The sequence below is a fragment of the Gossypium arboreum genome, chromosome 13 (genome assembly GCF_025698485.1).
Source record: "Gossypium arboreum isolate Shixiya-1 chromosome 13, ASM2569848v2, whole genome shotgun sequence".
Taxonomy (NCBI): domain Eukaryota; kingdom Viridiplantae; phylum Streptophyta; class Magnoliopsida; order Malvales; family Malvaceae; genus Gossypium; species Gossypium arboreum.
Window position 1 is genome coordinate 100892771 of NC_069082.1, and position 13249 is coordinate 100906019.

The 13249-nt window shown below is 31.2% G+C and overlaps 1 protein-coding gene and 1 long non-coding RNA gene across 2 annotated transcripts; both read left to right on the top strand.

The window, feature by feature from the left end:
* Nucleotides 1-4707: 4707 nt before the first annotated feature.
* Nucleotides 4708-7196, top strand: LOC108461278 (protein NRT1/ PTR FAMILY 5.10-like). Its single transcript, XM_017761073.2, has 3 exons — nucleotides 4708-5165; nucleotides 5660-6186; nucleotides 6264-7196. The coding sequence occupies exons 1-3, from the start codon at nucleotides 4821-4823 to the stop codon at nucleotides 7078-7080; spliced, it is 1689 nt and encodes a 562-aa protein (XP_017616562.1). The 5' UTR covers nucleotides 4708-4820; the 3' UTR covers nucleotides 7081-7196.
* Nucleotides 7197-12064: 4868 nt separating this feature from the next.
* LOC128286387 (uncharacterized) lies at nucleotides 12065-12898 on the top strand. Its single transcript, XR_008276928.1, has 2 exons — nucleotides 12065-12564; nucleotides 12677-12898. It is a non-coding gene; the product is annotated as an uncharacterized LOC128286387 (long non-coding RNA).
* The last annotated feature ends 351 nt before the right edge of the window (nucleotides 12899-13249 follow it).

Below are 13249 nucleotides of genomic sequence, written 5' to 3' on the forward strand. Positions count from 1 at the left end.
GTTTTGAAAGTTCTTAACCGGACTTGAAGTTATTCCTGGTATGGAAAAAGCTATAACACTGTATTGTGACAACAGTGCTGTAATAGCTAATTTCAAGGAAATAAGAAGTCACAAGAGGACGAAACACATTGATCAAGAGTATCACTTGATATGAGAGGCAGTAGCAGAAGGAATTGTAGATGTGAAGAAAGTAGTTTCTGAAAATAACTTTTCAGATTTGTTTATTAAGACTCTTGTAACTAGAAGTTTTAACAAACACATCGAGGATATGGGAATACGAAACACGACACATTTACTTTACTAGGGCAAGTGAGGGATTGTTGAAAAATATGTCCATATTGTAGTAAACATGTAACTGTTTTCTATTTATTTGAATGATAAATAAATAAAGTTAATTTCACATAAAAGAATCAAATGTGAATTTGCTTCAAATACTAAGAAGGATTATTATGTCGTCTACAATTCCAATTAAGGAGATGGCTAGTCTTGGTTATCGGAGCAGTTGACCCCACGAGTAGAGACATAGATGTATTCATTGACAGGATGATACATTTGACTGAACTTAAGATGAATTAATTTTGAGTATGTTTGTGAATTAATTCACTTTTGATGTTCATGGTGTGATTTACCTAAATCCCGAGTTAGTTACTGACCATGCGTATACAACTCATATGCTTTGATATAAGTGGATGCTCATGCTCTAAAAATGATCAAGCCCATAGCCGGTATCTTGAGTACATAACTTGTGTATGATATGGTTTTACTGGCAACAGTGGGATTCATCGCTCAATTAAAGAGTTAATGATATCCTCTCATTGGCATTGTGTGGATTGATAAATATGGAACGTGGCCATGGGTTGCTTGTTCTCGAACGAGCAATTTATCACAATCATTTGTTAATAGTGGTCATATTAATCATTAAGAAGACACAATGGTGACAATAAGATAAAATAGGATTTTATTAAGTGAACAGATTTAACTCAAAGGAGTCAAGGATATCATATGAGGGTAACATACGCATGATGAGGTCATTGGGCAAAATAGTTGGAATTATTTTTGTAAAGAGTATACAATAAGGAGTTTTCAATCATGGCACTATTTGTGGACTGACTCTATGATTAAGTAATTGTGAATTATCGAAACGATACTTCTGGACATAGTTGCAACCACCAGAGCCTAATTGTATATGTTCGATTGGTCTCTCTGCTAGCTCAACAAAAGCTCGATTGGACTGCATTTTAACCAAAAGAAGATTCTACGACTTTGGGAATAATTTAATTGACTCGACTTATTCGTTGTGGAATTAAATTAAATGGTCTGATGATCCAACCGGTGGCTAGACCGGACCGGTCGATTCGTCATTGACCCGGACGGAACCAGCTCAGGGTGTCGTAAGGTTATTGCACCTACATCATTAGGCACGACAGTGCCAGTGGCTATGACGACGATGTCTCGGTGGTCGATGGCAGTTGGCCGTCGGTGGTTGAAGAGTGGAAGGGTTACACTCCTATTGGGACTCTACCAGAGAATTTGATTTCAGATTAATTATCCAGAAATAATATTATTTTAATAGTTTAATATTAAATTTAATTTAATATTTTTCTTAATAGTATTTTATTAATTTAATATTAAAGTGACTATCTTAATATTAAATATAATTTAATGATAAGATAAACATTCTATTATTTTAATAAGATTTAATATTAAAGTGATTAAGTTTAATCATAGTTAAACTCTCTAAACTCTCCTTATATAGAGAAAGCCTTGGGTCATTATTTACCTACACTTGAATTAAAGAGAAAGTTGTAGAGAGAAAATTATCTAAAGAGATTTTTTTAGAAAATTTCTAGAGATGTTTTTCTGATTTACAACTTGACCCAAAAGTTTAGAGAAATTGTAAAATTATCCCACTGATAATTATTGTAAAAAATTTTCTGATTCAAAGCGAACCCACACTCGATAGACATGAGCGTGAGGATAACAGAGAAGACTACTCAGTCGAAGCGCTCATTCTAAACGAATCGAAAAAATAAAATTTTGATTAAATGTTTATTATTTAGATATAATAACCAAGATCTTGTTTTGGAAAAAAATTTAAAACTCTAGTTTTTTTTCCTAAATTTATTTTTCGTTACGTTTTCCAAACCCGTTTTTCCAACAATAATTTTTTTTATGGTGGGTGCAATAACTTTCTTTTGTGTTGGATATAATAACATTTAGATTTCTTATTAGTCTAGTAGTTCAATTAGACATGTATCTAACAGGGGCGTAGCTAGGGGGGCTGGCATGGGTCCCGACCCCCCCTAAAATGTAAAATTACATTTTAGGCCCTTAATTTTTTTTAAAATTTTAAATTAGTAAAGGTAAAATTTTACTTTGGCCCCCCTAAAATTATAAAAATTCGATTTAATCCTTTACAAATTATAAATATATAAACTATAAAAAATTAAAATTTCATCTGGCCCCTCCTAAAAATTTTTTCTGGCTTCGCCCCTAGTATCTAATGGTCATTGTTACAACCTTTCATATTAATCACTATATAGTAAAAGTTTATATTAAAATCCTTGAAGGATTTAGAATGATAAAAACACATAGAAATTTTCGAGAATTGTTCAATATGTTTGCATAATCATTTATATGAATTGAAATGATTTGACTTTATGCGTAAATTTGACTTAGTGAATAATATTTCAAGGAAGATTATAAAATGATCAAAATACATATTTATATTTTTATAGAATGATCATGATCAAAGTTTGTTATGATTGTTGTTAAATTTATTTAAGTGGTTATTTGAAAAGTTAATATTCAATATTGGAATACATAAAATATTAGATATCATGCGATGTTGTCATGAGGGGGAGTAAAGATGCGTTGTACTTTTTTCTTCTTAATCGGGGTTTTAACCCATTAGGTTTTCTTGGTAAGGTTTTTCATGAGGCAACATATTATGTGTATTCCAGATATGTGTACTATTTTTACTTCACTAAAAAAAAAATTCCCCATTGAGTTTCTATCTTAGTATGGCTTTAACAAAGCACATTATCTACCAATAGAGATCCAAGAGGGAGTGTTATGAATATATTATTATTAAGTAAATGTTCATCAAGATCAAGATAAGTTTGATATACATTAGGACTCTAATGTTAATTAGAAGTAGAGTTTTATTTTATTTATACTTCTTATGTCTATAAATGTAAACTTTGGAGAAGCATTATATTCATTCCCATTAATTAATAAAAGAATTACTTTTGTTTTGCTCTCCTATTTCCTTTGTTGTTTACTCTCTTCATTATTTATTTCATAACATTTATAGTTTTTTTTAAATTACAATAAATACCAAATTGATAAGAATGTGAAATCATTGGGACTATTTTTGTTGAAGTTTTTAAAATTAGAACCAAATTGAGAAAATATATAAATGCTAAGAGCTAAATTAGTTTTTATGTCTACAAAAAGGTCACGTTAGCTAGAGGGGTGGCCAAAAAAAAAATTCAATAATGGTAACATTGGTGACGAAATTGAAAATATTTGGAGTTGAATAACCAAAATAGGAATATGCTAATACTTAAGCAATTAACAGTGCAATTTACCCAAAGCTAAACAATTTTTTTGAAGGAAAAATTATTTCATTCATTCGATGAAGGAGACCACACAATTCGGGGTAAATAAAGAACCAACAAACATCCTTCATCAATAGTGAAGGGCAAGCTCTATGAACACAACGAAGGCTTTAACTTCAACAAGAAAAGAACATTACAGCATGTTGTTGACTTTATCACAATTCAAGCACAAACATATATAAGGTGATTGCAAGAACTTATCACTATAAGGGACCAACTCGGGAGGGTTCAAAGCAACAGGTAGAATCAACAAAAGAATGGAGTATCTACCAATTTGGAGTGGACGGTGACAAATCTATCCCTAAAAATACTAATAAAAGCAAGACTACTTGCATAAGAAAGATTAAAAGTTATAGCAAAAACTTCACAATTTTCATAAGAAAGAGAGAAGACCTTTTAGACAATGAATAATAATAATAATAATAATAAGTAAATGAAACTAAAGACAATTTGTGTCTAAAATGACTCTAAAATTATTTACTATTCAAAAATACTCTCATAAAATAGACAAAGAACCACAATTTACTATTAATTTTAATTTCATCACTACAACAGGAATATCATCATCATTATTTCTAATCTCATCAAAGTTAATATTTCAAGTTGGTTAACTTCCTAGTTTTCCCTGTGTCCCCATGATAGTGATATTTAACCAAGAGCATTGAATTATAGGAGGCAGGACGGAATGAATTTTCCCAAAGTAGAAAAGAGATGATGTCTTTTGAAGGTAAACATGGAAAGTGGATGTTTTTATTTTTATTTGTACCAGCCAATTTATTCATGTTTCAGAGCCCATATCATACCTATCTTCTCTGAATTCTTTTTTATATTTTTTAGTGTTATTCTCTCAGTAATTTACATATATTATATTACTGAAATAAAAAAGAGTAGCTATTTTTCAATCATTAAATATATACTAAATTTTTATTTGTATGAGTGCCTAAAATATATGTAAAAGTTGTTAAAATTTACTTTCTTTTGGCCATTGGTAATAAAATATTTGAAAATAATGAAAAAGATAAACGTAACAGTATGTCCATCTAGAATAAAAGAATGACCATGCTATTCACAGGTTTAATATATTATTATTTTTTTAAAAAAATAACCGTGGAACCGCTGAAATTTTAAATATTTTTTTAATATTTTAATGCTGCCCATAAATTCCTCCCCTCCAAACTCTTACTAAAGCTTGCTGTAATGTCCGATCTTGCAGCTGCTGAAACTCCACTTTTAGATGACTCAGTTAAAGGCTGCCTTGATTTCAAAGGCAGACCTGTGCACCGTTCAAACTCCGGTGGATGGACTTCGGCTTCTTTCATAATGGCGGTTGAAGTTGCTGAGAGGTTTGCTTATTATGGAATCTCTTCAAACCTCATAACATACTTGACGGGGCCTCTGGGTCTGTCCACTGCCGCCGCCGCTGCACAAGTTAACTCCTGGTCAGGGGTGGCCACGCTTCTGCCACTCCTGGGTGCTTTCCTTGCTGATTCTTTTCTTGGCCGATACCGTACCATCATTCTTGCTTCCCTTGTTTACATTTTGGTAATTCTATTTACATTTTAGCCAACAACATATGAATGCTTCATCATAATTTCTTCCAATGATCCACTGAGCTATTCAGCTAAGAATTTTGTGTAGGCAGAGATAAAATTATAAAATTTGTGTCAGGAATGCTTAAATTAATCTTTTAATTTTAGGAGGACTAAAAGTGCAGTTAATCCATTTAAACAAAGGAAGTCAACGCCCAGCTTCGTCCCTGGCTCAAGCTCTCTTGAACTCATTCGTCATTCTCAAATTAGAGAAGTTGCTTCCATTGCTCAAACAATGACTTTGAAACTCAATTCAAGATTTGAGAAAAACAGCTCTAACATCGACTTGTAGTGGAGCAATTTGTCGCTTGACTTAGCTTTCCTATTGAAGATTTGATGATTAATTGAACAGAATAAGCTGAATTATTTTAATGGTTTTTGCTAGAGCATTTGGTAGTTGCTTTCCATAAAGGACTTGAACTGGAATTGGTTTTTTTTTACATACAGGGGCTAGGCTTGTTGACTCTGTCAGCCACTCTTCCATCTGTCACCACTTCTGGTGCCCCAAATGCTGATAATGTCACATTAAACACTTCATCAATGCTTCAGTATCAAGTGATACTATTTTTCTTCTCACTCTATCTGGTGGCATTCGGACAAGGTGGGCACAAACCATGCGTTCAAGCATTTGGTGCTGATCAATTTGATGCAGAACATCCTGTGGAGTGCAAAGCCAAGAGTTCATTCTTTAATTGGTGGTACTTTAGTATTGCTGCTGGTATCTTACTGACGCTTTTGATTTTAAACTACATCCAGGAAAATCTTAGTTGGGTTCTTGGATTTGCAATACCTGCTATTGTGATGGCTGTTGGACTGCTTGTTTTTCTGCTTGGAACAATGACTTACAGGTTTAGTGTCGAAGGGGATAAAGAAAGCCCATTTGTGAGGATTGGTCGAGTTTTCATTTTGGCCATTAGGAATCGTAAAATAGCTTCTTCAGCAATTGCTACAGAGGAAAGCTTCAAGCAATTCAAGTAAGTGATATATTTTTTCATCTAAAGGAAATTAGGAAATAAACTGATATGGAATGGATTTTCTATTGTGGTGGTAGATTCCTCGACAAAGCCCTGCTTGCTTCAGACAGTACAATGGAGCAGGGAAAAGTGTGTAGCATGAGAGAGGTTGAAGAAGCAAAGGCTGTTTTAAGGCTTGCACCAATATGGGCTACATGCTTGATTTATGCAGTTGTTTTTGCACAGACATCGACATTGTTTACTAAGCAAGGTGCTACAATGGACAGATCAATTACAAGAGGAATTGAAATACCTGCTGCCACACTTCAGTGTTTCATTAGCTTTTCAATTCTTCTCTTCATTCCAATATATGATAGAATAGTTGTTCCTTTAGCAAGAGCCTTCACTGGGAAACCAGGAGGAATTACAATGCTTCAAAGAATTGGAACTGGTATTGCTGTGTCTGCTATAGCAATGGTGATTGCTGCTTTAGTAGAGATGAAGAGGCTTCAAACTGCTCGAGAACATGGGTTGGTAGACAAGCCAAACGTGACAGTTCCAATGTGGGTATGGTGGTTGGTCCCTCAATACTCACTTTGTGGATTATCTGATGTGTTGGCAATAGTTGGTCTTCAAGAATTTTATTATGACCAGATGCCAAATGAATTAAGGAGCATCGGTATTGCACTCTACCTTAGCATCCTTGGTTTTGGAAGCTTCTTAAGTAGCTTTCTCATCTCTGTAATTGAGACAGTAACTGGTAAAGATGGCAGAGATAGCTGGTTTGCAGATAATCTTAACAGGGCACATCTTGATTACTTTTATTGGCTGCTTGCTGCACTTAGTGCCCTTGGATTGGCTCTGTATGTATATTCTGCAAGATCTTATATTTATGCTAGGAGAAGCACGTCGTAAATAGCTTCTAGCCCATGTTGCTGGGATACCTAAGAACTGAATAAAATATATCATTTCAACATAAATAAATAAAATAAATTTTGTTTTTCTTGTGGGGTCGAACCCTTTTAATAAAATGCCATGTGGATCATTTTTAACTCAAATTTTACAAATCAAACTTGTATGAGGATTCAATTATTTAATTAAAACTACATGGACTGATGAATTAACAAAGGAACTAAACTGTATCAATTAATCATATGAATAGCTGATTTACAAGATGCCTACTTATACAACATAACAAACCCACAACCACACAACTACATTTTCACTAATTTCAATACCTGCACAATATTAAGGATTAGTTTGGAAGGGCAGTTTATTTATATTTGATGAGATTAAAAACAGTAGTAATGGAGAGATTAATTACTACAGCGATGAGATTAAATATGGTAACAGTGAGATTAGAAACAACGGTATAATGTGTGTTTAAATTCAAATACAGCTGTAATGGTGAAGTGAGAATAAAAAATGATTATAAAAAATATTACATTAAATTACATTATATATATATATATATAATAAATGATAATATTCCATATTAAATAATATATATTAAATTTTTAATTATGTTAAAACAAAAATTTTATTAATAAACATTTACATTACATATAGTTGATATATCTACTTATTTATAATTAATTCATATAAATTTTATAATAATAAAATTTATTTATAGTTATTAAATTATTATATAACTCAATTTTTATACGATAAAATAATAAATTATTATAAATTTTATTTATATATTGATTTTAAAATATATTTACAGTAAATATTAAAATAATCATGACAATAAGCATATACTTTATATATTTTATGATACTACATCAACATATAACAGAATAAAATTTATTTAATTACTATCTAATAATAAAATTTGTAATTTACTTATTTGGATGCCCAGCATCCTTATTTCCACACCCATATAAAGGATAAAGTGGTAAAAATGTTACCCACTATAGTTGCTTCTTGTTTACTTGTGTTTGATACTCTAGTCCAAAACTTCCACACTAGTGCTTTGGAAGATTTTTCATCGGTCAAATTTATTGTTGTCCAAATGGGTATACATGGAGCGGTTGCACCAAAATTAAAAATAAATGTACTTTACCGAAAGCAACTGGGCATCTAAAAGAGTCCTAAATCTTTAACTTTTACACCATATCTAAGGTTAAGCGAGTTAAATCTCGAAAATTAATTAGCTTGTATATTAATTAAATGTAACATTGAAAAATTACTGAAATTGAATCGTAATCTGAATATATAAAATGTCCTATGAATTAAATTGTGGGAGACTGTGAAAGGGCATGAGGAGAAGGTCTAGAATTAAATAGAAAGTGTAAAGGACTAAGTGGGTAGTTAGCCAATGTCTTAAATAGAAGTTCAACCAAGCTTAAGCTAAGTTTGTGGAAAGAGATGATCAACGCCTTTAATTGTCACTAGCATCATCAAGAATCATTCTTTGCCGTTGGATCCAGGTTAAATTTGTTGAAAAAAATTGAGATATTTCATAAATAATCAAATCTCACGCTTTTAAACAAGGGCCTTGAGACCCTTATTTATAAGCAATTATATTTTATTGAGCAACTAAAAGTCAAGTTGAAAAAGTGTACTCATGCATAGGGCCCAAAAGGTTAATGTAATGTACATTTCAGCCTTTTTATTTTTGGATTTTTTTTTATTGAAAGTTTCGGTGAAAGTATCGTAGAAGTTTTTGTACTAAGAGTTAGATTGTATTTTGCTTCTTTTACTAAAAATGGGAAAATTAGTCTCTGTACATTAGATCAAAGAGTATATTAGTCTTTTTTGTTAAAAAAATTCATCTATTTTTACTATTAAAAATTGGTGTGACTGATAGAATAACCAAATAGTTACATATGACATACCATGTATGCCTCATGCTAATGTACATGGACTAATTTATAGCAGTAAAAATCAAAGAAATTTTTAACAAAAAATCCAATTTGCTCTTTGATTTCACATATAATAACTAATTTACCGTAAACTACTAAATTCAATCCACTTACTTTTGCTATTCTTACCTAGTAAAAGTCCTATAAATACCATGACTCACTTTCACCCTAAACATATCTAAAAAACCTATCATTCTCCTCTCACTCTTCCTCTCTTCCTTTTGAGTTTGCTGGATACATTTTATTGCAATCTATTATTGTCTCTTGTTCTTATTTTATAATGGAAGAGCTTGATGAGTCCTGGAGGATATAGAGAAATATCCTTAAAGACCGTGACCAACATGCCTCAAGCTATTCAACTTGTATTCTAGGTTCATTAAATTGATAACTATTTGCCAACAAACTTAAGGATATTTTTGTACTTGAATGATGTTCACACTATTGTTTCCTATGGTTGTTGTTGCCATTGTTACCATTATTGCCATGATGCTACCTATGCCATATTTCCCATAAATGTCCCATGTGCTTGTTGTTATTGTCATCTTGTTGCTCGTATCTCAAAGTTGTCGATATTCCTATTGTTCGAGATTCTAATGCATCACTAACACATATAAAAAAAGTAATGAGATCTAAATATTTTGAAATACTAAAATTGATTTACTTTTGAAAAAAATGATCATATGTAAAATATGTTATTTATATAATGAAATGTTTGAATGAAGCATGAATCTATGATTTTATGTTGCATGAATTTATTTATTATCATTAGAGAATTAGTAGGGCCTAAGATAGAGTTTAATATGGTGAAATTCTTAATATAGTGATAATGTGAATTTACCTTGAATTTAATTAATTTTTTTTACCTTAAATATGGGTTGGCCCAAACCCAAGTTCAGATATTAATGTTTTAATAATAAGATATTAAATTGGACATTGGGTTTAACTTGAGTTTTGTTTAAAGTTGTATTAAAATTTTAACCATGATGATAATTCTTGTTTGCCATGTTATTGGATTTGATTATGTAAGTTTAATTTATTTACTTTAAATTGCATGCTTGTGTGTACCCGCGTGCATGTGTGCATGTGTGAGTTGAATTTATTTTTTAAACATAATTTATGATGAATCTATGGTTACAAAAATAATTTTTTGAGAAAAAAAATGGAAAAAAAGGAAGTTATTTTATGTGGAAAATTCATAGTTAGTTGTTGGAAATAAGTGATAGTGTGAAAGCGCATATCTAGGAATGATTTTGGCTAGGTAAAACTTGGCACTTAAAAGTGTCATCTACATCACCTCTCTTTCCTTAGTACCTAACTGGTGCTTTATTCATCAACTATGCTCACTATTCCAATATCTAATTGTGATGACAAACTGAGCTACTATATAACTTTGTGCAAAAATCAATAATGGAGAAATGATAATTCGATTGATCCAAATGTTAATTTGGTTGAAGTAGATAATATATTTTTTTGTGCTCATTCCTCAAGTTAATATTATGACTAATATGAAAGAGTAGATGATAGATAGTAGTGACACTCAGCACATTTGTGGTAATTAAAATACATTTGTATCCTAATCCCAAGTGGAAGAAGGAGAAGAGACTGTGCATCTTAGAAACTCTTGAAACTACACAAGTACTTGGAGAAGACAAGGTTTTGTTCAAACTTACATCTAGAAAGACTTTAGCTTTAATGAGATGTTTCATATTTTTTATGTTTAAAGCAATTTGGTTTTCGCTGGATTATTAGGAGAAGTTAAAGTGAAAGTTTTCTTTTTGAATGTGACAAGGTCATAATAACTAAAAATATTTTTTTGTGAGAAATAACTTTTGTAACCATATATTATTTGTTGTTTGATTTAAAACTTATTAATGACAATGCTAATCAATTTGTTTTTCTGATTGAAATATCCTGATTTATGTGGCATGTTAATAATGAGATTTGTGAATATATGTTTGTCTGTAACTGAAACAAAATTAGAGCATTTAAATATTTACTAAAATGTGTGGTTGGTAAATCAAATATTCTTAAAAATTATTTGTATATCATTTGTGTGCGTTATGAATTGTTCGGTCTTCTTTCTGTTTTAGGTTATGGATCTATCACACTTTTTTGGGTTTCATCAAAAAATTTAAGGTTAAAAAAAATTCCTAATTGATTCCCATTTCAAATGATTTTCTAATTTTACAAAAATAAATTTTAAAAAACCTACATGGGATGGTGTTCCACGATCTACTTACAAACCTAAAAATTTAATAACTTAAATACAACCAATCTAAAAACTAGGAACCATAATCTTTCGCAAAATGACTTTATAATAAATATAAAATTATAAACATTCATTCATTCACATATATATAAATTCAAAACATGCATATAATACAAAATGTTACTTCTTATCAATTTAATCAATCAAAAGAAACAAAGAAGTTTTGCAATCTAATGTACACTATAAATATAGTACAACCTGACTTTAATACCAATTGTTGAAAATTTTAGCTTAAAAATCAATTTTATTGTATAGTGGAATTTTTTTTCAAATCGAGTTGTTGTGTTATTTAGAGAAATAAACCATTTACCAAATTAGTACATGTGTTTTAGGTAAGACAGATTTATTCGTTTCTTGACTTTCTACCAAAACAATCAATCTTCTTCGCTATTTTCAAACCGTCGACTTGTTTAAAGTACAACTCCAAATTTACAAATCGTTAACACGATAAAAACTTTATTGGTATTCTAATAGGGACGATTCATTTATTTCCATAAGTTAGAAACCAAAGCTGAACTCTCTCAAAAAATAGAATTTATTAGAAAAAAAATCTCACTATAAAACAATAGAGTGATAACACTTACTTTGATATATTTTGACTTACTCATAGTCTCTATTTATAGAGATAATCACAAGATTCTTAGGTGAACAAGAGAACGTAAAATAATAATATTTTAATAGAAAATATATCGTCCCAATAGGACTATACATACTATAACGCCTCAAAAATTTAAGTTTTGATTTGCTGGTTATTATCGTGTGATTTGGTTTGGTTGAGTGGTTAAGCATTTAATGTATTTGCTTAAGGTTTTGTGTTTGAGTCACTATATGTATAAGAAATATTTAAATTTTTTTCTCATTCTCTAGCAAGTTGGTGGAGGAGTTTGGATTAAATTTAAACTCTAAGAAATAAATTTGATTAGTTGGGGATAAGATTTGGTATCTTTTTGAAAATAAAAAAAAAATTTAATAAAGTATATCACCCAAAACAAACCCCCACATTTGTTTTGCCCTTAATTCCCCATTTCACGCCACTATACTTCTCCCTGCTTTTGATTTTTTTTGCTGTGTTTTTTGTTTTGTTTTTTTTTTCCCTTTTATTCTTTTGGGTTGTTCTTATGCCGTTCTTAATAGTCTCTTTCCCAAATAATTTCTTTTCAATTTTGATTCTTCTTTTATCAATTTCCAAGCCGAAATTGTCATAACCTTAATGCTTCAATTCCTTCTTTGCTATTACACTCCTGTGTGGGTTCGTGGTGTTGGGTAAGATTTAAGTTCTATTGTTGGATTTGTATTTTGGGGGATGGTTGGTTCTTTTCGATTTTTTTGTGAAAAGTGTAGTTCCAAACTTAATTTTTACATGTATTATGAATAGGAGAGGATCATGTGACATTGGGTTCTTGGATGAACTGAGTTCATTTTAAGTTGCTGAGTGATAGGAGGTGAGTATTCTGCTGTTGGGTGGGGTTTGTTTGTTTTGGTTATTGGGTTTGTGTGTTGAAGGATTTATTAAGTCGATGATTGGGTTGTTAATTTCCCGGTTATTAATTTGTATTATTTGGTAATCTAGGTACTGAAATATTTGATTTTGAACGTACATCGAATTTTTGACCAAGTGTGTAATGAGAAACCTGAAAATCAGTGAACAACGAAAGCTGAAAAACAACATTACCGACGCCACACGGTCGTGTGCCAGGCCGTGTGGTAGGCCGTGTGCGACATACGGTCGTGTGACAGGCCATGTGTTGGATTGTGTGTGACACATAGTCTAGGCTATTTGAGCTGTGTGGACCACACGAGCGTGTGTTAGGCCGTGACAGACCCCAAATTCTAAAATTTTTCCCAGGGCCGCTCACATTGTTTTAATCAATTGTGGGCCCTACTGTTGGGTCGGTATGTGCTCAAATATTCTATAAAACATGGAATCAGTTCATTTATTAGTATACCT

Excerpts from the sequence above, each read along its gene's own strand:
- LOC108461278 (XM_017761073.2), top strand. The coding sequence starts at position 4,821 with ATGTCCGATCTTGCAGCTGCTGAAACTCCACTTTTAGATGACTCAGTT. Across the intron at positions 5,166-5,659 it reads CTTCCCTTGTTTACATTTTG|GGGCTAGGCTTGTTGACTCT; the intron begins GTAATTCTATTT and ends TTTTACATACAG. Across the intron at positions 6,187-6,263 it reads GAAAGCTTCAAGCAATTCAA|ATTCCTCGACAAAGCCCTGC; the intron begins GTAAGTGATATA and ends TTGTGGTGGTAG.